We start from the raw sequence: 26,318 nt of genomic DNA on the forward strand, positions 1-26,318 counted from the left end.
AAGTCAGGAACTTTTTTTGGCTTATGCGCCAGGCGAGCAACTTACATTGAAATGAATGGGTGGCCATTTTCGGTCTTCCATCCAGTAATACTATAGATCCATGGTCCTAACTGCATAGGATGCGAGCGAGTGCCAGCGACAAAATCATTTCCTTTGCTTTATTTTCTTTTGGACTGTCCTAACTGTCCGCGAGCGACACTGCGCCGCGCAACGCGCCTTTTTGAGCTGAACATTTGTCGGCCGCCCTGCTTCTATTTTCTTCCTGTCGCTCGCGTTGAAAGCCGGTTGAAAGCGCTGTAGGAAACAGTCATGGATGATGAACGGCTGATCCAGTTAGTTGAAATGAGAAGTTATCTCTATGATTCCTCCTCATTTCACTACAAAAACCTCAATAAAGTGGCAGCTGGCTGGAGGGAGATGGACAGAGAGCGTCCGATGTCACGCAGTGCGACGCGATAGTCGGACGCTTGCATGCAGTTAGGATACGGTGTTTAGTTGTGGGCGTGGTTTGCATTTTAGTTACGTAACGAAAGTGAGCAGAATCTGAACGGCTCGTAGAAGCCACATGACACTGGACGGCTCATCCGGGCAGCTGTACAGACACTGCAGAGTTTGGTTGCTTTCCTCCTTCTCTGAGTTGGCAGGCTTAGGGGAGACCACTTTATGTTAAAGCAAGAAAAAAAAACATGTTTTTCATAATAGGTCCCCTTTAACTCAAACACACACACTTGGAACAATGGCAATGCTCATTATGAGTGTCTGCATCTGCAATTTCCCTTAATCATATCATTTCATTTTTCTCACTCTCTCATCACTTCTGTGTTGTCAGTCTCTCTCAAGCTGCATAATATATTTGATTGTCTGTCAGATGAGCTTCCTGCATGATGGCTGGGGGGATTCTGGGAAGTTTGTTGAGGTCAAGCCCCTCGCTCCTCTCAGTGTTGTATCTAGTGCCCACTCCTGCCAGAAAGCCCATGGAATAGATCGGGTTGGAGCAGCTTACCTTCATTCTGAGAAAAGCCAGAAGCCTACAGTACAAAGAGATGAGTGACATGGAACAGTTTAACACCTTTCACCCCCCCATTCAACTACACACAGAAAAAAAAATAAAGAAAAAAAAAGGAGGACTAGCCAACCCCTTTATTCCAAAAACAGTGGTCAAATACACAGTAGGTCATTGTTATTCTTAAGTAAAAAAATAATTAAATGAATAGAAAAAAATGCATAAAAGATGTTCACTACCACCGCCTTGCTTTCCGTTGGTTCCCCAATGTGGCCTTACTGTAATCTTGTCTTAATTTAAGCAGAGCACAGCTGTCCAAACCATGTAAATCTGCGCTTTGTCTGCTTCACTTCAAAACACTCCTTCCAGAATAGAAAAATCTCCGTCTAAATGGAAAACAGGGAGCAGCGAGAACGGCCCGCCTGCTTTGGACACAGTGGTGGACATCAAAGGCCGAGCGGAGGATCCCCCTTCAGAATAGCTGCTACATGCCATTCCAATAAGTGCGGCGTATTTGGATCTGCAGTTCAAAAGAGGCTGGTGCAGGCAGGCAGGTCTCCGGGAGCCTTGCCACCAGAAGTCTGGCTGCACAGATGTTTTGAATGCCATCACAAACCATTTGCCACTTCTGCTGGAGCTTAAAGGCAGTCGTGTGACTGGAGGAACCTTGGCAGGCTGCTTCCCACCTTGCTGGGACTGTCATGTGTACTTGTGGTCACACTGTCTCAGCGGCCTCTTTGAAACTGACACCTCTAAGGGATCACAACACCGCTCAAATGCTTGAAACAATTGTCTTAAATATAGCAGGAGACAATTACATTTGTTTTATTATTATTTCTTCACTGAACACTGAAATCAGCTGACTGCCCTTGTAGTTTTGCTGCTTATAGCTGCTGTGTCCGTCCATCACTCACTACATCACTGCTGGAGTCTGTACCACCTCTCTTTTAGTAAAAGGCAGGATGTCAGTCCATCATAAGAACAAATTTGTACTTAAATAAATAAAAATCTCAGGTAGACAAAGTTTTGGCTTCCTTTTTCCTAACTTGAAGGTTATATGAACTCCACCAATGGACTCAAACCAGTTTGAGCAGCCATTCTGGGACTCAAGTATTAAGTCTGAATGCTTACTAAAACAAAAGTATAAGATTTCCTTTAACCTCAGTTTAATTCTCAAAATTCATCCTCAAATATGAAATTCCGAGAACAAGCCATTTCCTGCTGTGCAACCATGCAAAAATGTTCCTGCTAAGTCTCAGCAGGTTACAATTTGCCTTTCCGAGGACTCACATCTGAGCTTTGTATCTGAACTCTCCATCTCTGCACTGCATCGTGCACGAGAATTAAATCAAGCTTTTCAGTTCCTCTGTACACACACATCTGTTTCCTGCGCGTAAACCCAAAAATGAATTGAACAATGTTCACATTCATGCTAAAGGTGACAGTAAATAGAAATTAATAGCAGACATCGGAAAGGGATTAGTTCAGCCCATGCAACATACGCGACCGCCGACCACCTTTCTCATCCAGGTCTTGCTGGAATATTGCATTCGAATGATGTCACAGATTAGATGATTAAAGAAGCCGTTTCCTATTGTTTCTGGCTAAAGCAGCCAGATGTGTGGTATTCACTGATGGAACAAGAAACTTTTTTCTTCTCATTAATTTCTGTCGCTGCAATTTATGTTTCTAATTTGTCCCTTTTTCTGCTTTCCCAAGAACTGTATGTGTTTCCCAGTCTTGAAAAATGCTAACGCTGGTTTGTTTATGGAGAGGAGAGCACAAATATTACCAATGTCCCGAGGAAAAACAAGTGCCGACTTGAACCAATCTGCCACATTGTGAAAGCACACATATCATCTAGCTGTAATCCTTCCTGTGCTAATCAAATGATTACCCCATGCTATGAGAATTTAGGGTTCAGTGCTAATTGCTGGGTTAGGTTTCTGTTGGCTCAGGTGCTGCATACTCTACATACTTTACTTCACGACTGCAACACAGTTTGTATGTGAAACAGAACAGCAGGTCTTTAAAACATCATCAATTAAGCTGTTTAGACTTGGTGAATATGAGCAGTCTTGCCACAAAGCAAGCTCCAACACCTTTTTTATTTGTTGAGATTTAACAGCACGCCAAAGAAGCGATTACTGCTTGATCTACTATTCCCAGCAAAGCTATCATTTACCGTGGATATGGAGGTTTTTTTTTTATGACAACAGTTCACTAGGAAAGACAAACTCTTCTGTAAAGCAGGACAGTCGTCTCACAGCAACAAGGTTCTGAGTTTGAATCAGGGATGTGGATTTTGTGTTTGCTTTTCCTGAGGCCGTGTGGGTTTTCTCCAGCCACTCCAGCTTACTCCCACAGTTTAAAACACGTCGTACACTATATGAACTGATGGCTCTAAACTGACTGCTGGAGTGAAAATAAGTGCGGTGGTTGTTTGTCTCCAACTGGCCCTGTGAAGGCTCAGCCAGTCAAGGAAAGGGACACTTCAGTGCAAGGGATATTCTATTATACATGCCTAATAATTACCCATCACATGCATTTCCAGTTCTACATTTACTGGTACAATAAAGAACAAAGAGTTTAAGTAAGACTATATTTAATAAAGTCCTCTTTGCCCCGTGATGGACTGGTGACATGTCAAGGGTGTAGCTCTCGTCAGATGACAGCTGGGCTCGGCCCTGGCCCACTGCCTATGAACAGGATGAGGCAGATATAGAAACAGGATGGATGGATATCAGCAGGCCCACCAACTTATCAATCTTACAGTAACTCCAATGCCGGGTACTTTTCCCGCTCCTCACACCAAAGGGATTCCTGTCATCAAATTCTCTTCCTTTAGCACAAACATGTATTTTTAAATAAGTGTTTTTTTTATTTCAATTTATTAGAAACACAAAAATGCTTCCATAATAAGTTTCAGTCTAAATATAGACATAAAAAGGCAAGCCTTCTTCTCGAGTTGAGATTCCTAAAACTGTTTGCTAATGTGACCTGGAGAGGAGCTTCACATCTAAGCCAAAACTGAAATATTGGATTTTTCTCAACGTGTAAATCATAGCATTTCAAAGATTCATGGATATGTAATAAATTTCCTATAAATAATTAGAAATAAATAGATAGAAAATTCTATTTAGTTGTTTTTTTTTTTTTTTTTTTAAACGGCGCACAAACAATCATTCTGCTGAATCACAATGTGTTACAACATAAAAAAAAGCAGTTGTGGTTCCTTCTCTGCTGTAAAATATAAAACATGTGTGTTAATGAGTCCGATGTGACATGAACGGTTCCTCCTGACACAGTGAAGTTAAGGCGACACAGGTCATATCAGCGGTCCAGCTCCAGGTCCATCTTCACAAAGCTCGGGTTGAGAAGAATATTTCTGCCGTGAGAACTTCAGACAAAGATGGTCTCCCACCTCGTTCATATGGTGCAGCACCTGAGAGCGGAGGGAAACGTCAGAGCCTGCATGCAGAGGTCCTTCAGACAAAACTTCAGAGACAGATTTACCTGGTTCAGCATGGCTCGAGTGTGTGCTGCGGACACACAAAAGCGTGCTCTTGCCTCCGTTATCGGCGTGGCGGGGAAGCCGACCACCACAACGCCTATTTTTCTCTCCAGCATTTCCCGAGCGAAAGCTCTGTTCAGCAGCAAAACGAAAACAATCATGAGTTTACATGTACACAACTACAAAGAAGACACACCTCAAGTACAGTAAGAGTGGCGCTTCCTCTGACTTGTGAAAACACTGTCATGGTAACCGGCAGAGGTGGATAGTAACGAGTTACTTTTACTCCGTTACATTAACTTGAGTAAGTTTTGGGAAATCTTGTACTTTTAGGAGTAGTTTTGAATCACTATACTTTTTACTTTTACTTGAGTAGATTTTTGAAGAAGAAACTGTTACTCTTACTCCGCTACATTAGGCTACATTGTCACGTCAATCTCATGACATCACTGGGTGATACTTTGGGAAAAATTTTTGTTTTTGCATGTTTTGTCACATTTACGCAGACTCAAACACACACAGAGTTTCTATGAGTTCATGGGCTTGTTCTAGTTCTGCCTGGTTAAAAAAGAAAAGTACAAAAGCTTGAAATTTTGTGCTACTTGTGCTTAATTTATTTTTTTATTCTGTTATTTTATTTATTATTTATTAAAGTACTTGAATTTACTTTAAGATTATTTTAATTTAAGCTATTTTTTATTTTGTGTAATTTTAATTTATTTTATTATTTTATTCTACTTGAGTCATATTATTCTGAAGTAACTGTACTTTTACTTGAGTACAATTTTTGGCTACTCTACCCAGCTCTGGTAACCGGCATTAAAATGTATAATTTCTCCTGCTAATGTCCATTCAGATTCACAAAAACTTCAACATTATTTGGTATCCTGGCCGATTCAACAGCATCAATAGAAACTCTACTTTCATGCAGGCCCTCCGTGTTACTACAGGGTTAAATATTTTAGACCTTGAGAGGGGCCAAACAGTGCCAGTGTTTCAGAGGCAGGCCTTTTTATAAATATTTATGGTAGTAGAGAAACACAACACGTTGGTACAGGTTCGACGTCCACAGTAACAAGGCGACCTAATATCTGATGTTGAATCAAAGTTCTTTCTGATTATAGAAGAAAGCAGTTTTTCATGGATATCAGTTGTGACTGGCACTGAAAGACACTTTATACTTCATTGATTATGCACTTGAGAGGCTCAAAAACAATCTATGGTTATGTGTAATAAATACCTGATGCTGGCTCCTAAGTGCTCACAGACTTTGTTGGTCTAGACTACTTATTCTTGGAATAACTTTAGAGGAAGCAAAATAGCTGCTATCCAAATCACTTAGAGGGAATACGGGCTGGGCTGATCAGAAATGGCTTGTGACAGCCAGGGACAAAAAAGGTTAATAATCACTGGTTCAATGTAAGTTTGAGTGCAGTGAATATCCACATGAGTTTCCTGTACTACCGTAGGTGAGAGTTTAGGTATACTTACACCACTTTGCCTGGCATGTAGAGCAGGACTGGAACCACAGGTGAGTCATCATTGCCGTAAATGATGAAGCCCATCTCCTTCAGCCTGGCTCTGAAGTACCTGGTGTTCTCTGCCAGTTGGCGGATGCGTCTAATGCCTCCAATTAAAACAAGGACAGCGCCAGATGTACATGAGTAAAGCACCAACTCGCTGCTTTCCCCTCCATATTTCCACCGTCCCCTGCCGGGAGCAACATTATATGTCAGCATTGGCTGACATATAGTGTGTTCGTTTTTTTTTTTTTTCTTGCAGTGGCATCTCATCCTGAGCCGTGTGCAACCATCTGGGCCATTCTAGGCTCCACTATGAAGTTGCTCATGATTAAAGCTCAGCTGCAGCAGCAGATGGTTCAGTTTTGTCTGCCTGACAGCATGGTATACACACTTGTTTGTTGCCAGAATGGAGGGGCTCACAAATTGGCTATGATGGATTTCACACGGAATTAGTGACTGCCAGTGGAGCTTAGCCATGACTGCAACAGAATACAAATAATGTCTAAGTATCAAATGTGCAATATTTCAGATGGATATATTAGAAAGCACATCAAAGGCAGCACCGAGGGCCTGCTCTGTGGATCCCCTGTGCTCCTCAACATTGTGAAGCGTCGGGGAGCCTGCTTGCTCGGCGGTTGCAGCAGAGCTTGGCATGGCCCAGCCTTGGAGCACAGCTATGTTTCCCTCTGATTACCTGGGAACAGATTGGCTGTTCTTTCAAAGAGATGTAAGAGAGCACTTTAAACCCCCTTATCTCAGCAAAGCAACAGAGAGCAAGAAAGAGAGAGAGAGAGAGAGAAACAGAGAGAGAGAGTGAGGGATGAAAAAACACAACATTCGGACATCTGCCAAAAAGCACGGGCCCCATTTTGTAAATTGCTTCTCTCTGCTAAGATAGAGGCCGCGGAGGTCAAAAACCTGCTGCCAAACATAAAAATCTTGTGTGGGCGAGAACGTGTGGATGCTGCTGGCCGTCAAGAGTGATCCAAAATGTAACATCAAAGAGAAAGATGAAGCCAGAGATGGACGGAGTGAAAGCGATGGAATAACTTTCTTCTCAGTGACATTTAATGCTGTTTTGATGGACACTGGAAATGATGTTTTGAAAGACTCTGCTGTTTTCAGTGTTCCTTCCCCCTCTATAAGACAGGTCAAGACTGATTTTTCCACAACAGCTTTTTCTCTAGACTACGTCAGATGCAAAGCATGTCTGGTTCAGAGCCAAATGAAAGTTACTCATCTCTGCATGAACTCACAATATTTCTCAACCATATCACACAAGGTTTCAGTCCTTATGAAGATTCACCAGCGCTCGACTCCACTCCTGCTTATTTTTATACGCCACACAAGTCACATAGCTGCCTGTTTTTTCCCCTTAAGGTGCATTTCAAGTCCTGTAAATATCTGTTATTTACTTAATGGCACAAACACAAGATGTAACAAAAATATATCAACAGCTAAATAACATACATTTCCAAATGCACCATGACTGGTTTGGTAGCAGCTGCTTCCCTGCGCTTGTGTCTGATGCCATTAAAGCAGCAACAGTGGAGCAGCATACCTCACAACACACATACTGTTATATGAAAATGCTCCAGGACTGCACGTCTCCCCGTCCCTTACCACTGCAGACCCCCGTAATTGCTTCCACATGCTCTGATCAAGCAGCTGTTTGTGTTTTCCTGCAGGTCTTACTTCTAATGTTAACATAGGTAGGGTGCTCTGGATTTGGTTAGCTGTTGTTTCTATAAAATATTACAGAAAAGAGTAAGAAAATGTCTCCAAAACGAGATATAAAACATGTCAGTTTAAGGCATATTTGACAGGTATAAGTAGAACTCAGAGACTGCATATTTTCACCGAGTTCTCTCTCTTCTGTGACATGCAAATCTGCAACTAAGGCCATCATAAATATCTGGATATTCTTCCATCATAACTCAGATCTGCAGCAACATTTGTTGAGTTTTTCTTTTCCATATGTTCCACCTTTTTACTATATACTATGATTATTTACATGACAATTAAAATGTATCTTCTGTGGTGAATTAAAAAAAAAAAACACTTGAAAAGGTTTTGTTTAAGATTCCTACCCTCTGTGCTCCCATCTTTTCCCATGATGCACTTCATGGCTCGTATGATCTGCTCTGTAACCGCAGGGGACATGGCTGAGGCATATACCGCACCGTGAGAGTGACTCCGCAGGTAGTCCACCAGCTCCTGCAATATTACACAGTGTGTCATGCAAACAGAAACTTGAGTGTGAATATGTTTTAAAAAAAGATATGAACTTCTAAGATCTGGTCCTGCAATTGTAATTTAGGACCACTAGAGAGAGCTCATGCATACTCAACACCTGAAAAGTAATCAAAAACACCCCAGGTCATTTCTCTGTCCCCATGAGCACTTCAGCACAGGCTGTAAAATAGCTCTGGATCTTGTCCCACTCCAGACCCAGGACTCCAGCACATTCATTTGAGAAAGAATCAGTGACAGAATGAGCCAAACTGAAGATTCTCATGTCTATTATTCTGAAATGTCAGCAGGAGATAAATTAGGCCAGCGCTTGACAAGAGAGAATTTCAGGGAACATATATGGTCATGGGTCCTGGAGCATGTGTGTGTGAATGGTCTGAGGTTTGGAGCGGACCTCAGCGGCGATGGGCTACTGCTCAGTGGTGGCGGGGTGATGACATGCAGCCGGAGATGATCTCTGACCACCATTTCCACTCACCACCATCTGTCCCCACTGGGCGGTGGCTGTGGCTCACTCACACACACGAAGGGAAAAGATTTCAGTGGAAGTGTTCGACGATAGGATACGAACCCTGGAACAACCTGACATCTGGTTTTATTTTACGTCAGGAGATTTTAACAGCTTTGTGGTACCGCAGGATTTTGGTGCAACCAAGATAAGCCAGTAAAGAGATGATGTCCGAAATCCATCGCATGCCTGGGTCACAGAGTGACAACGCAGGGCCTTTTCTAAGCCGCATAGTGGTCACATTACTGATGTGGCGAACATGTTCACAAAACCACAGAAGGAACGGTGCCAGAACAACATGGAAACTTGGACATTCTTGGCTCTTCAATGGATAGATAAATTTAATGTCCACTATAGTTTCATTGCACTTCAGATTTAGGGGAAAAAAAGTAACTAAAAGTCTGATATGTGCAAGGTTGAAATGAATTAGGAGCTTGTTGAGTATTTATTGCATATATGTATATATATTATTTTGGTATTCTCATAAACGAGCTATAACATGACTAATGTCCAGAACACATCTGCAGAGTCTTTTGATGGTCAACCTGAATCCACTTAACACAGGATTTGGGGGACTTCACCACAACAACAAATATGTTAAATCTTAAGGGTTCCTCTCCCTTTTCCTGCTTTTTTTCCCCCCTTTTTTCTGTCAGGAGTTTACTACAGCCAGCTGTCAAACCCAGGCAGCGTGTTCATACTTCAAACATTATCACGCTTGTTAAAAGTCATCCTGTTAAATCTGGAGCGCAGTTCCGATGCCTGCCACAAGAAGGGGCTGGCCCTTTGCCAGCTTTACCTTCTTATTATGGCTGACCAGGATTGAGTTTACATAAGGCAAAAGGAAGGAAGGGTCCCTCTCTCACTGACTAATTCAAATAAAGCAAGGCCGGTTCCTCAGTTCCTTTCTAATCAAGTGCCACAAAACCAATGCGGTTATGTACTCAAGTGTACTTTTTAATGGAGTATAAGGGAATTAAAAAGTCCCAGAGTTAAAGCTGAGGAAACATTTGTTGGACACATGAGGGCTGTTAGAGATCTGGAGTGTGATGGAGTGAATATGATCCAGTCCCACTTCTTTGAAACAACAGACCTCAGCCAAATTATTCTCAATACTTTCAATTGTTCTGCAATGCCAACTGTGAAAACAGTTTCTAAAGGTTTTTTTCAGGCAAAAACAGCAATGCACGTACTTAAAATTTGGCTACCGTTGATGATTTGAAAGCAGGGAAAACAAAAACAACTAAAATAAACATCCTCAATAACCTTTTTTCCTGCGATGTAGCCTCCAGCAGCTCCAAAGCTCTTTGTGAAAGTCCCCATCATCACATCCACGTCAGCTGGGTTCACATTAAACAGCTCCGTCACACCTCTCCCTGACGGCCCCACTGCTCCAATACTGTGGGCTTCATCCAGGTACAGGTACGCTTTATACTTCTTCTTCAGGGCGATAATGTCAGCCAGTCGAACTACTGAGCCCTCCATGCTAATGACAAGAGAATCACACAAACATTTAACACATTTAGGAAAAATTAACAAAGTAGATAATCAGAGTCAGAATCCACTGCAGAGCATCTCTATATATGACATAATTTAGACAAGCACAGTTTCCTTTACTCCCACCTTTCTCCCCTCTGATGAAAACCTTTTAAGGCTACAAACGGACAGCATGAGTAATTACATAGCTGGAGAACGGAGCAATCCCTGACCAACGTCTTCAGCCAAAATGACAGAAAACAGAGTTGAACCAGGACCGTCGTGGACATCAAAGGCAAGGTTGGGATAAAGCTAAAGTACGCTTATCCAAACCTTTTGATGTTACAGGGAACTGATAGATGGAGCATTACTCCTTTCAGAGCGGTCCTGAAAAAGCGGTATTTCACTCTGATCTGGTGGACTTGACATTACACATTTTTGTCCGATAAAGAAAACCGTATCATTTGAAATGAGCTTTTTCTGTGTGCCGTTATATTAATACCGGTCAGTTTTAAGGTTTTCCCTTTTCTTGACTGAAGCATATTTAATTTCAGAAGGAGTGAAATGCACATGCTGTGGAGGACAAAAAGAGGTAAAAAAAAAAAAAAAGCAGAAAGGAAAGCGGACGTGATAAGCAGTTGGAGCTGGCGATGCAGCCAAGTCAATCTCAGTGGCTCCATTTGGCCTTGATTTTAGAGCTAATGAGCAGATGGAGAGGGTCACTAAGACTGGAGACAGCTCACTGCCAGGAGAGACGCACAATACCTTTCTCCTCTGCTCAGCAATCAAACGCTAACCAACCCCCCACACATGCACAAACACTCACCCACATGCACACACATATAATCTATTATTCAAAGAGTAGGAAGGGAAGCGATTGAAAATGAGACCATTAAAAAAGGACTGGTAAGCACAGACCTACCTGGGGTTACAAATAAAGATTTCTGCCACAATGTGGCTGGACAAAACTCTGCTTGACACACTTAGAAACCCATTCCTACAAAGTCTGACACCAGAACCAGAGTTTCTAACAGAGAATCTACTGTGCATTCATCTGTGGTTTGTGTAAGGATGTCTGACCTATAGATGCCTTCCACCATGATGAGGATCTTTCTCCAGGGCCTGTGGGTCCGAGGCTGTCCTGAGCAAACTGCCTCTTTTAGCATCTTCTCTAAGCTCTGCATGTCTGACATACAGGGAAAATAAGAAAAAAAAATATCAGTGAACAATACAACAGCATAATTACATTTTAAAGCTGTGTGCTTAGTCTCCAATAACAGATTAGTTAGGTAAAATGGAATATAACCCTTAATATTTACAAAACAAACTGCCGTTGAGTGAAGCAACAATTAAAATCAAACCTTGCAGGTAACACCACTATTGTAATACCATAAATTAATAAATAAATCAAAACCCAAATTTTGGCTTCACAGTTAATTCCTAGGGATATTTTTAGCTTTTAAACCGGTACAATAAAATGTGACATTATTCATGATCTTCTGCTGCACATCAGCAGATGGCAGTATTGGCTAGCAGTAGTTATGAAACATTATTAAAAGTAAGAATACAATTCAACTGATTTGCTGAGCAGCAGGAAACCTGTCATAATTAATCATATTCTTGATTACTGACTTTACTCCCTCAACACAACAGCATGTTGACTTCTTAGGCATCAGATGCTCTGCCGTTGACATTGCTTCCTGAAGTTTAACAGCAGAAAGTGCATCTAGTGTTAGATATATCTAAATAAAGGGCAGCCAACGCGCCCAAGGAAAGATTTCAAAATATAACTGATTTGAGATAAGCCATGGCCTCGTATGAGATTTTATATGACTGGATTTTATCTTTGCCTCCACATAAACCATTCCCTGACACTACTGAATATCCATAAAATGATACAATTTTATCTTATCTTTGGCCTAATGGTGCATAAAAACTACTGGTTTAATAAAGAACAAATAAGTACACGCATCAACTATAAAAAAACAAACAATGCCATGAGCATGAAAGTTGCCACCTGTATTACAACTTCCTTTATGCAAGTCTGCTGATGCTAAACTGCACAAACCAGTTTAGCTTCTCTCTGCGATGAAATTTTATCTCTGTTGAGGACACACCTTTTAAATATTTGAAATGCCAATAAAGCATGATCTCAGAAACACAGTGTGCGTATGCAATAATAAATATGATTAGAAAAGAATCACTATTATTTATTTCATCTTTTAATCTCATTACTCTTTCGGTAAATGTCCTGCTAATGAAATAAAGCTTCTGTCTCTGATAAAGGAGGTTTGGAGCATGTGGGGGTCAGCAGCGCAGGAGCCTGAGGGGTTTTCTTGCCTTTAGACAGGCCTCTGGGGTCTGCTTGGAAGACCCATAACTGAATGAGCTTGTACCTGTCAGGATGTATTTGCTGCCAGACGACTGGCTTATTTGAGCTGTTGAGCACAACTGGGCCAGTTGTGCTGCTTCTGAAAGAAAGAGGTTGTTTCTAATGCAGTTGCAATAGATGCTGAATCATTGCTTGCTTATCAATGTTCCATCAAATCTATTTAAAATATACAATTACAGAGAGTAAAGTGTTAAAGTAGGACTATATGTTGATATAAATAAGGTCCCCATTGTCCAGCACTCAATGATTCTAACAAGAGATGGAAGTGGTATAGAAAGTGAATTAATAAATGGAATAACTACTTTTATTATGTAAAGCACCTCGAATTGTCTTGTTGCTGAAATGTGCTATACAAATAAACTTGCCCTGGCTTTTTTTTTCTTTAGCTGATGAATAAAACACAGTTGTGACTGTAAACCAAACCGAGTTCATCCATCCATCCATCCAGCCATTATTTATACCCGCTACGATCCTATTCAGGGTAACGGGGGTCTGCTGGAGCCTGTACCAGCGAGCAAAAACCAGGGGTACATCTTGGACCGGTTGCCCCTCCCTGACTGTTACACACAAAGACTTACAGCCACACAAATGTCATACTCCCCTCTAGAGTTAATGTAAAATCAGCAGTTAGCCTCACAGCACGCTTTTGGACTGCAGGAGTCCGTTGGGATACCTGGAGAAAACCCACACAAGCATGGCGAGAACATGCAAACTTCACACAGAAAGGCACCAGCTGGGATCTGAGCCATGATGTTCTTGCTGTGAGCCACCATGATGCCTAACCAAACCCAACTCATTAAAACTTTTACTTTGCTACTCTAAACAAGGTATGCTAAGTAGGTCTTACCCTAAAGCAAATCCTGTACTGCTCAAAAAGTAAAGTGCTTCTCGCAGCAGCACCAGTTTGGATTGAAGAAACTTTTGCCGGTGCAAATAGTACTGGCTGCAAGCAGAAAAAGTACTGGCTGCAAGCTTCATCATATGAAGTTTTCAGGACAAGAGTCACTGGTTACTTCCAGTTGACAGAGCGCAGGCATTAAATATTCAACACCAATGATGTGGGTAACCTCAAGAAATGTGGCCATTACTAGTTGTGATACAGTACTTTTATTGTAAAGCAAACATCTATGTCTAAATGGACTTACTGTTGTGTTTGAACACTCGAATAGTTGCTCCGGACAGTCTAGCCCCCAAGATTAGAGATGTGTGATTGAGCTCGTCGCTTAGTATCAAACATCCCTGAAAATCAGCAAAGACAGCTTCAGTTCCAACACAGTAACTGAATGACACTCTCCAGCAAGATTGATTTCTGCATAAGTTGGTTGGGAATCTCTGAATATTGATAAGAAGAGTACATTTGCATATGCACATAGCAGTGTTCTGGATTTAGTCATAAAGACGAAATAAACTTGTCAAAATGGTGCATACTATCTATGCATACTATTTATGGATGAAAATCATGGCTTTGTGAACTACCTATCTTTATTGTTGCATCTTTTTTTTGAGAGATTGCCGTTTAAAAGAAAAAAAAAGTATTTCAGCATAAACACATGCAATCCTTTCATGTAAGATGTCCTTGTGGGATGAGCAATATCATAAAAACAGGATTCATGAGGCTATTTGCTTGTCAACTCATTCCCAATGCCCATCCCCCCCAACTCATGTCATAATCAGAACTGGCTTTGTTTACATCCTAAGTGAGGGGATAAAAATTGTTTATCCTGTTTATGCATTGTTTGTCTTCAGAATGTGATACAATTTTGACCGACAAAGCCATTGCTGTTTTCGTATAGGGAGGGCAGTACTTTATATTGCATAAAAATCAGCATGCAAATTAATTCAGCTGTTCCATGTAATTCTCTCCACAGCATTAGCATATGTAACGCAAAAGCTCGGAGCATTTGACTGCATCAAAGTGAATGAAGTCTTGTAGCGGATGTGTTGACACCAGCTCAGTGACAAATACGCTCTGTTTGGCCTGGGGTCCAGCTGGCCTGGTTGTTGGTCTATCAACAGCTGTCATTCTAATGTGGCTCTGCCTGCACAGCGAGGCCTGTCCGGGCACACCCTGTCCCCTGCAGGACAGAGTGTGAAGTCGGGGTTGACCCCCAGCCTTTACAGGGTTAGCGCGAGGACTGCAGCCTAAAGGGCTGCTGCACCTCTTGAGCTGCAGAAATGACCCTGCTCTCATCACTTAAACTGTCAACCTCCTCGTTCTCCTGTCTAGTCTAATACTAGATATTCATGCACGTTCTTGCCCGTGGTGACTGAGCCCTCTGCATGAGACAGCCTGGTGTGCCAAGACATCCCAGTATGGTTACTCACACCCTTAAGAAGCGCTCAAAACAAAATCTACCCTTCCTTCGCTGTGTGTCTGAAAGCAGTCATGTATGCCCTAAGCCTTCTCCTTCTGGCAGCTGTAATGTTTAATTATAATTTTAATTAAGCGGGGTGGTCGGGAGTTTTTCCGCAGAAGACTTTAGATGGCTGTTATTAATTTAAGACATATCCATAAGTGGAACAAAAGCTAGGCTAATTCTAGGCTAATTAGATGAATATCTCAAATACTTCAGACATAAACAGAAGGACTTTTTTTTTTTTTTTTCATTCAGTATGTTACATTTGCTGTGTAAAATCCCAAACCTTGCCAACAAGTGCTGGAATGTTCATTGAATTGGTGGCGAATCCCATCCCGAAAGTCATGGACGACTCTACTCCGAGGAAGTCAGCCACAAGTTGTTCCAGCTTCTCGTGTATGATCAGGTTTCCTAAAAAGACAGTTACAAAAATCCCTCAAACTGACAGACAGTACTGGGCCTGGTGGATTATCAGGTGATCCTTTAGTCCCCTGAGGTGTTTCTGGTCCTTGCCATCCAATCACAAGTTTCAACAAGGATAGATGTCTCTTAAAAAGAAGCAGGGGACCAAACAGAACCCCCTGGATCAGCACAAATGCCAGACATTGTCTTGGGATCTGGTGAGATTTATAGCAATTCAAGAAATGACATATGTTTGTTTTGCTGTGTTTCCAACTATCCTTTTTCATTATAGGAAATATGATGGTAAGTCCTGCAAGGCCTGGAATTGTTCTGCAGGATGTTATGGGGCTGAGGTGGGTAGTTATAAAGTAATCTAACAAGTGGGGACCAGAATTTATCGAGAAAAAAAGAAAAAAGAAAAGAAAAACATATTGTAGTTTAATTAATTAAGTATCATTGTGTTTTCTCAATTAAGTTAAATAAAAGTGACATTTTCTGGAATTTTCCATGCGTATAATTGCTGGATAAAGGAATAATGGAATAATGGTTACAGTGGTTAGGTACATGGGGAGATATAGGGAATAACCTGTATATGTTTTTTTCTGGCTTTGGGGGTATTTTAGTGTATTATATGTTTGGCAACAAGTTACTGTGACATCCTGCGTTTGTGTTACTGCTTAAAATTATTGTCTGCATCAAACAAACAAAACGACTGAAAAGACAGCGGAAACCCCTCAAAGGCAACAAGGGAAATAGGCGGAACATTTCCAGTGCTAAAACTGGAAAAGAAATCAAGCATTGAGCTACGTTGCCTAAAGAAAAGCACTTATCAGTGAGACTAATCGGAAAATGGAAATACGCTTCAATTTGCTGGAGAGTACAAAGATTGAACGAAGCAATGGAAAAAGGTCATGTGATCTTATCAGTCCAGATTTCCTCTTTTCCAGGGTGATGGGTTTATCAAGGGAAGAAGGGCAGTGAATAAAGTGATGCACCCTTCATGCCTGTAACGCAGTGTTATGATCAGGTTGCTGCAGTTGGTCTCTGCTGGGTTCAACTATATTATGTGTCAAAAAAAAGTGAGGTCAGCAGACCAACAGAGCAAACGGGATGTCTTGGTTTTTCTATCAGTAGTTGGTACGGACATATTCTAATATACAATTCTAGGACTTATCAGGTGTAGATTGTGAATGAGTAGTTAAGAGAAGATAAGACATTATTTCCACAAATGATGACCTTAATTGGGAAAGCTCTCGTTATCAACTGAAGATATTGAGGTTAAATGAATGCTGGATGGAATAACAACCTATATGGGGCCTTTTTTTTATTTGGGGGGCTGTGTATATTATCAAATTTTGTTGTAATGTTAAAATGGCAACATCATAATTATTTAACCGAGTCTCGCGAAAGAATTCAAAATGTAAATAATATTTTAATAACAAATTATCTCAGTAAACAGAAAAAAAAGATATTGCATAAAATAGTATCCTGATAGCACATATGTGGGATGTTATAGTTAAAATCAACAACATTCATTAACTATAGAGAGCAAGTATTACAGGTTCAACTTGAGGGATGTTTGAAGGCGAGCTGGGAAATCAAAACTGAGCAATGTTTATAAAACTATAATGAGAATAAGCAGCTCTGTCTAGATGGTGATTCTCATTCGGTGGTCTCCATCGGGCCTTGCTCAAAGTTTGATCGATTCATATATTTCCTTGACCACTCAGGCACACAACCCCTGCTGGCAAGTCTGCCTTGCTTTTTCTTCTTTCTAAAGACTGTTCTTGCATTTGCTCTTGTTAAAGAACATTTCCCTTAGCTGTGGATTTATAGGTACACCCTGCCTTCTTATTGATATGTTAAGCTTCAGAGACCTCCTCTCGGTCTAGATACTCTTCAGTAGAGAATGAATAACATACTGCTTAACTGAGATATGCTCACGTGAAATAAAACCTTCACCTTATACTTTTCATTAACAAAGATGAAAAACCCTACTCTGTTTCTCTCTTTAACTGTAAACAAGTGACTGGTATTTTCTAAAGCTTTTGCAGGAAGGGAAGAAAAAAGAACCAGCACATAAAGGTTAATCATTTCTATCACTAACATTTACTAGAGTTATAACACATAACACTAAGTTAAGCACTTAGCTTAGTTTTATCATGTGGAAATTCAAAACAGTTTTGTCACATTAGAATATTGGTAGATTTTGTAGTATTTTTACTAATATGTACCTGGAAGTTTTCCATTAATTTGCAAATTGGTGTTTATCTAAATGCAGGTCACAGAATACTATCTGACAGCATGTTAATGATTGCAGGAAAAGCAGGAACAATGAGCTATTCATTTATACCTCCCTATAAATGTTTGACAGTGAGTTTATTCAGAAGGGTGTGTTTTCGGTGCACTTTGCAACTACTTTTGCATTTGTAGTTCACAATTAAGAAACCCTTGATGTGCTCTCCCTTTACAAACTCCCTTTTGTTGGTGGATAGAATGATTAGTAACTTCAATATTTTTGGTGACTGATGTCAAAACTAATTCAAATACATCTAACAGTAATACAGAACAAATTTCCAAAAAAGTTTACATGCACATTTACATCCAGCATATAAGATTTGCACATTGAAGATTATAAGTGTATACAAGAGTAAAAACAAAACTTTTTTTTCCTGTTAAAATAGTGGACTCAATAAAAACAAAATGTAAATTTGTTTTTTGAGGATTTTCTGGTACAGATTGGTACAAAGCCATGGTGGTAGGGACGGCAGTATTAGTGCCACTACAGAGGCTCTGAAATTTATTTATTTTTTTGTTGAGATTTTTAATTATTCATGGCCAATACAGTCTCATGAGAGAAATGCTTGCTTTCCCTTAACGCCCTCCGTGAGTCAGGTGAAATGCGCATTCTACACCCTGACTAAAACAGTCCAATTTTGAAAGAGAAATAAACATATAAATAAATCAGATGAATGAATGAATAATGGATGGTTTTGGGGGTCTGGATCTTGGTGGCACTGGATGTGGGAGTGGCAGCCTGACATGAATGTGTATACACTCGGCTTTTAACTCCTCTGGATTTTCCTCTGTAAAACTGCTGATACCATTCAACGCGAAACAGACTCGACAGAAGCAGAAGTAAATATGTTAAATATCCCTGACACAGAATATATCTTTCTACAGAAAACTTTACTACATGTGGCATGTTACATGAGCCCCATGATGTCTGCCTGTAAAAAGGATTTGATGGATTACACTCAGCTGCCATTTAGATTTCCCCACTGTGCCAGAGTTTGAAATTCACACCGCCACTTTAACACCATCAGCAGCTGGACTGACGTTCAAAGGATAAAACACCATTCAAAATTCATCAGATCGCACTTTCTGATCTGCTATAACACATCCAAGTATATTCCATTTGTATCGTGCTCCATGTCCAGGGGCTTGTTTGATGATGTCACATGTACCACTATAACATGGTTTTCACTGCTCCACTCTGCCAACCAATGTACATCTCCACCAATACCCAAACTACATCATTCAAGAAAAGCTGAATTATTCATATAAAACACTGCAGTCGCTCACAGATAATTAAACATCCGGCCAGTATAATTTACAAGACATGGTGGCATATGAGATGTGAATGAGGGGAACAGTGTTTTTATCCGGTTTGTTTCTCCATCCACTCAGCGCCTTTGGGGTCTGACAGAGATACTTGTAATAAAGGCATATAAGACATTTTAGCACTGCACAATGCAATGCAGCTCTTACAATTGAAACTATAAAGTGAGCATTTTATGTTCAAGATAATGTCTTTGAGTTGGAGCTAACCCGAGATAATAAGTAGCACAACCTCTTTTATCTGTAAAACTGAACACATCAACCACAAACTCACCAGTTTCCTGTCTTGTGCTGCAAACCCCAGCACCATACTGTTGTACTTTATGTGCTACAGTTTTCAGGAAATCAGCGTTGTTCTCAGCAAAACCAAGGTAATTGTAGGAGCCCATGTTGATGACATTATGTACTGTCCTCCCAGTAAACCTGCAAACATATACACAGCATTAACATTATAATTTCTAAACACATACACACTGAATTAATTCACTAGTTTAAGAAGAAAGGATCATTCAATTAGACATGGCATTTATTAATCAGAACAAAGTGTAGTTAAAACCATGTATATTTAGAAGAGACATATCATGTCCTATATTTCAAAGTTGACACAGTTTCACAGGGCATTAAGGACGTTTTCATGACACGCTTTGATAAAAATACCGTAGAGGGACAGTACAAAAGCTAACTTTTGAAGCACGTCTTCACAGCTCTGTTGATAACAGTTGGTTTAAGAGGGTGGAAATCTTCCTCCCGCTGCAAGGAGTAAGATGGAAATAAAAATGGAGCTATATCTACTCCGATCTTGGTTTGTGATATCACAAAACCATAAAATATGAACGGTGCATTGACTGTTTTTAAAGTAGCAGAGGGAGGTATGACGGCTTTTGTGAGTTAGCTGTGATTTTACACATGCAAATATGTGCTCTCTCGATGCCCAAAAAAGTGATTTCATTCACTTGTCCCCCTTTCAATTAACCGTAGTGAGTAGCAAAAACAGTAGCAAAAGAAGCATTGGGTTAATCGATTTAAATTGAATTTTTTTGTTGTATAATTAACACATTTTTAAGTATCAAGTATGTGGTATGTTACGTACATATACACATTTAATAATAACGAATACATTAGGAAAAGTTTGAAAGATTCAGTGTAATAGTTAAACCTGCAACAAGACAAGTTCAGGTAAACAACAACTGGTCGTCAAGAGTGCAAATCCCTGTTGTTGTGTGCATCATTTGACTTTAAAAGTATTTGAAGGGAACTTCTCCCTTTTATCAGCTGACCCACTTCTCCTCTCAACTCATTTATATTTGCATACCGCTTTACCAATTCACCACACTCCAACACAAGAGTCAGAGGACTGCCCCATATCTACTTTTTTCCAGTCACATTAAACCTCTTTAAACATGTAATCCACGCTTACCTCTTCACTGAATCATAATGTCTTTTTACTTCCCTGTGGCTCTGCTCATATTCTTTTCATAATATATTCTCCCTACCCTGCTGTACAGCAAAGAGGAATATCAATTGTGGTCCAGAAACTAATACATTCATTTGCATAGGGTATGTTTGCTGATGAGTAAAACCCATCTGACCATTAGTGCTACTATTTCACAGAAGTTGATGTCTATAAAGATTGAAAAAGTGTTGGCTGTCTGCTATTAAGTCTGAGGAGACGCGATTGAGAACAAAAACCCTAGGTCGCCTCTTCAAAGCTGGATAAGCGGTTGGGTCCTCTAAAGTTGAAATGCATACGCTGACAACATTCCAACGAGGACACGGCTCACTGAGACACGGACCGTACCCGACCCCGAGACAACCCTCTGGTCAAAGTGAAGGTACCAGGCACATTTTTAGGCTCCTTTGTCAGTTGGAGCCATAACAATTTAATCCTGTTCCGTCACACAACCACTCAAAGGTAGGCACACCATGAGCTTTGCCATTATAACATCATAACACTTTTTTATGATAATCAATTTCTGTTACATCCAGCACTCTGACTACAAGAAGGCCCAGCTAACTAAGCATCTGATACATGCTTCTTTCATGTGTCCCAGAGTTCTCAAGAAAGTCATTTTCTTTCACTCATTCTGTAGGTGATTCAGTAGTGTGATTTATTAGGAGCCTATTAGGTTTCTCAGCCTCTCTATTACTTCTTTCAGACAGGTGGTGGAACCAGTTCATTTAGCAATAACGTATTCTGCCTGAATATCACCAACAAGCTAAGGTGAACACGGCTTGTGACCCATCAGCCCATCTCGTATTAATAGTATTAATCATTATAAATGAGTCTGAAACACATCAGCTTATTTTGCATATTGTGACATTATGGTGCAATAATTCTAATAAATCAGAAAACCACCGTTTGACATATTGCGCACAAATAATCACCATAATTCATCAAAGCACTCATTGAAAAATTGTGACAAGTTTGCAAAAAGGAATCAAAGGAAACTGAAATGACAACAAAATCAAGGAAGTGCTGGCTGCTGCCAGAGATGATATTTCTCTGCAGGATAGTGAAGTCGATGTGAAGTCTACTATAAAATGCTTGAAATGCTCCGCGGAGGTGTCTACAGAAACAAGCCGCAAATGATTAATGAATTGAAATCTCAGAGTGAAACTCTTACAGCTCTGTGAGCAGTCTGGATCTAGAATCAGGACAGAAGCAGCAGTTTAACACAAACAAGTGTGAATGTTGACTAACAGGTATTCTAAAGCCCGTCTCAGTGGTCACACTTTCTACCGTCTGCTGACATGTTGGTTAAACACATTTTTGTGTGTGAAAGCTGTACAGGTCATTTCACAGGTTAGTGGTTTATAGTACCTGAATGTCCAGTTGTAGTCGTCAGATACCCTTTCCATGAGGTCAAAGACGGGTCCTGGTAGGCTGCACACCGGACGGTTCCAGTTATCTCGTACTCTCATGTACAGGTTTCGAGTGTAAAAGTTTTCAAAGTCTTGATAAAGCGGAACAAAATCCTGAGGAAGAAAACAAACATTTTAATTGACTCGACAATATGCCACAACCAGAATAACCAGTCTTCAAATCCATTCAACTTTTCTCTAATTGATCTCTCTATATTTGATATCGAATTAATAGCAACGCTTTTCTTCCTTTTACTTTAGGTGACTGATTTTAAACACAAAACTGCCTTATTATAGAAAGCAATTAATTGCATCTCCGTGTAGAAACTAAACAAAACAACAAAACATGGTGCAAATGTAAAGCAGTTTTGTTGATTCAAGAAATCAAATCTATGGCAACACAAAGACTTGTACATTATTACAGCTCTAAAAAAAGAGCTTTAATCCTCAGAGATTTAATTAGATCTTTGACACATATGGTGTCCTGTCTTGCCCATGGCAACCTTATAGTGTAAAAGAGGAGAGGCAGTGTGAAGAGGCAGAGCTTATAGGTCTATAAATAATAAGAGGAGAATTAAATTGACAGTGGGTTCATTTTTGGATGAACGCCTCTGTCTAATGTATGTGAATAAGCCAAAAATGTATTTTTATCCACGTTTTGCCTACCTTCTGCTCCCCTCTTTCCTGCGCAACATGGCACTTCTCCAGGCCCACAGCTCGAAGGAAGTCTCTCAGGTAACCAAACAGAGTGACAATACCAAAACCCAGATATGTCATGACGGCCACATACATGGGCGGCTGTTCAAAGGACTCTTGCTTGCTCTGTCTGGAGATGGTGCCGGTCCCTGGGCCGTTTTTCTATTCAATGAGAGCCCACATAATATGTTTTGCATAGCAGTCAAGACCACAACAAAGCACAATTATTCCACATGAACTTGATTTCCCATGAAGCGTTGAAATCCTGGATTAAAAAGAAAAACCAACAGTGGCTCACATGTCACCAGTATCTATTATTCAACACTAAATATAGTGGCTTTGGGGTCTGGTATATTCTGCAGGCCTACTACTGAGAGGATTTTCTTCTTTATTGGGTAGGACTTGAAATGAGTGCCTCAGCAGGAAAACGTTAACAGTGCCTAATAATGTGAGAAAGAGGCTCATCTTTTTGGTCTGAGTCTTTATTTGCCCCTAAGAAAGTCCAGCCTGTTGGATGTTTAAAGCAATTAAAGGTCTGTAGCACTTTTTGCATTGCACTTTTGAGCTCTAAACAGCCTGCCATTTATACAAAGAATTAGCTATTTTTTCTTTTTTGTTATTTCAATCCATTTCCAAACATTTTCCATCCTGAGGCATTAATGAAATTGCTGTTGAAATGCCACAGAGATACAGCTTTTACAACCAAAGCTGGTTTAATGTGGTGGAGTTAAAATCTCAAAAGCGTCTTTACCACCTTTCTTTTTGTAAAGAATGTGTTTCTTGCTTGAAACTAGTCATACGGTTTTACACAATCCATGTAAGAATCACCATAAATGTAGCAAAATCTGACACTGGGTGAAGATGGGAGAAAAAAAGGTAAAGCTGAGAAATATTACTGTGCCCTGGGTCTGTAATGCCACTGAACCATCCATTCAAAACTGGTTAAATGACATCATCAGACAAGTAAGACCAATTTATCAGACAGAGTTTAAGTTCTTGGTTCCTTTAAACACAAAATATGAGCCTTCGGGCAAATTATAATAAGGGTTTTTCAAGTGTGACTGACAGACTTTTTCACAATATATCCTGTTGGCAAAGGCTTAGCCCCTAAACAAATGTCAATCATACTGTTTGAACCTCATTGACTTTATTTAAGTGAAATCAGAAATATCAACTGACCAAAAGAGAAGATGGGAAACGAGTAGCAGCATCAAGTTACCAAATTATTCAAAATGAGACACATTTTTGTATTATAAAATGGAAAAGTCAGCCAAAATGATTGCAAATGTTTCAAGCTTAAGTCGAGACAACAACAAGAAGAAAACAAACAAACCTGATGCCAATGCTGACAGTAATGAAACAGGAAAAACCTGTCTGAGTAGCATCAACAGCTGGAATAAAAATCTAGGTAAAGTAAGATGTACAGGACATACCACTAAGATATTAGTATGAATAAGCTTAAATAGCCAGGCGAAACTAATAATCTAATAATAATAACCACAATCATATGCTGTAACAATGCACCTTTCAATAACCATGTCTACCTCATACTGCTGCACCTGTCACTTTATTTTTTTAAAATGGTATATGTTAATACGAGCTGTCATTTGTCTATTTACTGTTCAGTGAGTTAAATTCCCTGTCTTGTTTGACCTGACTTGGCCAAAAAACCTGATTCTGAAACGTTTTCAGGTAAATCTGAATACAGACGTTCAGGGGCGTCAATTGGGTATGGCAAGGTACGGCAGCCGCCACACCTTGGCTTCAAGGGAAAATGTAAATGTTTGTTTTTTAAATACATTTATGGAATTACTCTGTGTCTATTTGTATTGATTATTCTATTACTTAATACATATAGAATAACTACAAATGCAAATCAGAACAACATGATCGATTTCACTAGTTATTATACACTGCAAAAACTGAAAATCTTAACAAGAATATTTGTCTCATTTCTAGTTAAAATGTCTAATTTTTAGTAAAAAAAATTTCATATAATTTAAGACAAGACTCAAAAACAACCATTCTCACCTGTTTCAAGTAGATTTTCACTTAAAATAAGTGGAAAAATCTGCCAGTGGAACAAGATTTTTTTGCTTGTAATGACAAGATGAATCTTGTCCCACCGGCAGATTTTTCTACTTATTTCAAGTGCAAATTTACTTGAAACAGGTGAAAATTGTCAAATTATTTTTTTCTGGTGATGACTCTTGTTTTAAATGTAATGAGATTTTTTGACTAAAAATTAGAAATTTTAACTAGAAATAAGACAAATATTCCTGGTAAGATTTTGAGTTTTTGCTGTGAGCGAGACTGCATTTGAAAAAGTTCCAATTTTCTTAACCACACAGATTAGCTACATAGCAGACTTCTGTGATGAATATTTGCTGGACGTGTTGATTGATACTATAGTTAAGTTCTGTGACTCGTAACCTTGCCATACCTTAGCTTCCACTGAATTGACGCCACTGCAGACGTTAAATGCGTTAAAACCTCCGCTAACGTTGCCAGTTAGCTTAAAACGTTACATCAGTAGCCTATTTAGTGTCAACAAAAACAGTGAATATTGGCCAGGGATCTGAGGTAAAAGCAGGAAGGTTCCTGACACCTGGCCTCCGGGCAAGGAAATCTGCTCTGGAAAAGAGGAAGATCTGCAGGGTGCGGTCTTGAATTACTACTCTTTCCGATTACATTAATTGCATCACATTAACAGTGTAATTTTACGTGTATGAGTTTTATATTCTACATTTATTTGACAGTGGGGAAACTGGGATGCAGTCAGTGAAACCACAATGTTTGCAGACGTCCAGCAGCTCAGGTGAGAAGGCTCAGTGGAAACACGCCTAGAAGCAGCGCAAACACCTGACCATGTTACTACAAGCGCTCCGTGATAAATGAGTTTCAAACCTAACAAACCGGTGACAAATCTACCTCTTTCCTGTTGTGATAGCCGTTTCTCCCGGGTTTGAGGTTTCCGTGCGTGTCTCTGGCCATGTCCTCTGCAGCTGCTGCTGATCCTCCACAGGTGACTTCCTCCTTCTGCTGCGCCGGTTCAGCCTCTTTTCTAAAGTTAAATCGACGCAGAGCCTACGCCGTAAGGTACGCGGCGACGCGCACCGTACGCCGTATAGTCTGCGTTGGTGTAACGCGGAACCATAAATCAGCCTTAACACTGGGCCGTCTGCGTTTGTGTCACAGGCTTCTTCAGATATACCTCGCTTCACTTAACTCACCTACATGAGTGGAAATCTAACAATCTTTCCCGTGTCTAATTTGTGACTTCCCAAGTTAAAGCCACAAAACAGAAATACAATAATTTAGAAAGCGTTATTTAGGGAAGTTGCAACAACCGAGATTGCATAATTGCTGTTAACATCAACTCCACCAACTACTACCAACTACTTGCATGTAGCTTTTTGCTTTTCATGCTAAACATTTAACTAACCATAATTGTACTTCAGCAACCTGTGAAACAGTATCTTTATTTTAAATACTATTATATCATATAGATATATTTGTATTCTCACTGAAATCAAACATCTTTTGTTACTTAGTTGCATCAATAGTATTGGGGAACATAAAAACAAATCTGGGTATTGCAAATCAGTATTGCAACATTGCATAGTAAAATATATCATTAGTTGGTTAAGAGATATTAGACTTACAGTAATCGTATTAAAATAAAACTGTGTTAATCACAGTGAGATCCCA

The 26,318-nt window shown here is 40.0% G+C and overlaps 1 protein-coding gene across 1 annotated transcript; it reads right to left on the bottom strand.

Moving 5' to 3' along the window:
- Window positions 1-1,142: 1,142 nt before the first annotated feature.
- On the bottom strand, window positions 1,143-25,663 carry sptlc3 (serine palmitoyltransferase, long chain base subunit 3). Its single transcript, XM_061745309.1, has 12 exons — window positions 25,539-25,663; window positions 22,578-22,769; window positions 21,871-22,025; window positions 19,324-19,472; window positions 15,313-15,437; window positions 13,815-13,908; window positions 11,358-11,463; window positions 10,068-10,287; window positions 8,131-8,257; window positions 6,009-6,144; window positions 4,520-4,649; window positions 1,143-4,448 (listed from the first exon to the last, which is right to left on the bottom strand). Exons 1-12 carry the CDS (start codon window positions 25,599-25,601, stop codon window positions 4,332-4,334), a joined length of 1,614 nt encoding a protein of 537 aa, XP_061601293.1. The 5' UTR covers window positions 25,602-25,663; the 3' UTR covers window positions 1,143-4,331.
- Window positions 25,664-26,318: the final 655 nt, after the last annotated feature.

The sequence above is a fragment of the Cololabis saira genome, chromosome 17 (assembly GCF_033807715.1).
Source record: "Cololabis saira isolate AMF1-May2022 chromosome 17, fColSai1.1, whole genome shotgun sequence".
NCBI classification, from domain to species: domain Eukaryota; kingdom Metazoa; phylum Chordata; class Actinopteri; order Beloniformes; family Belonidae; genus Cololabis; species Cololabis saira.

Coding starts and splice junctions, on each gene's coding strand:
- sptlc3 (XM_061745309.1), bottom strand. CDS start 25,601: ATGGCCAGAGACACGCACGGAAACCTCAAACCCGGGAGAAACGGCTAT. Junction 22,770..25,538: donor GCTATCACAACAGGAAAGAG/GTAGATTTGTCA, acceptor CTCATTGAATAG/AAAAACGGCCCAGGGACCGG. Junction 4,449..4,519: donor CTCGAGCCATGCTGAACCAG/GTAAATCTGTCT, acceptor CTCCGCTCTCAG/GTGCTGCACCATATGAACGA.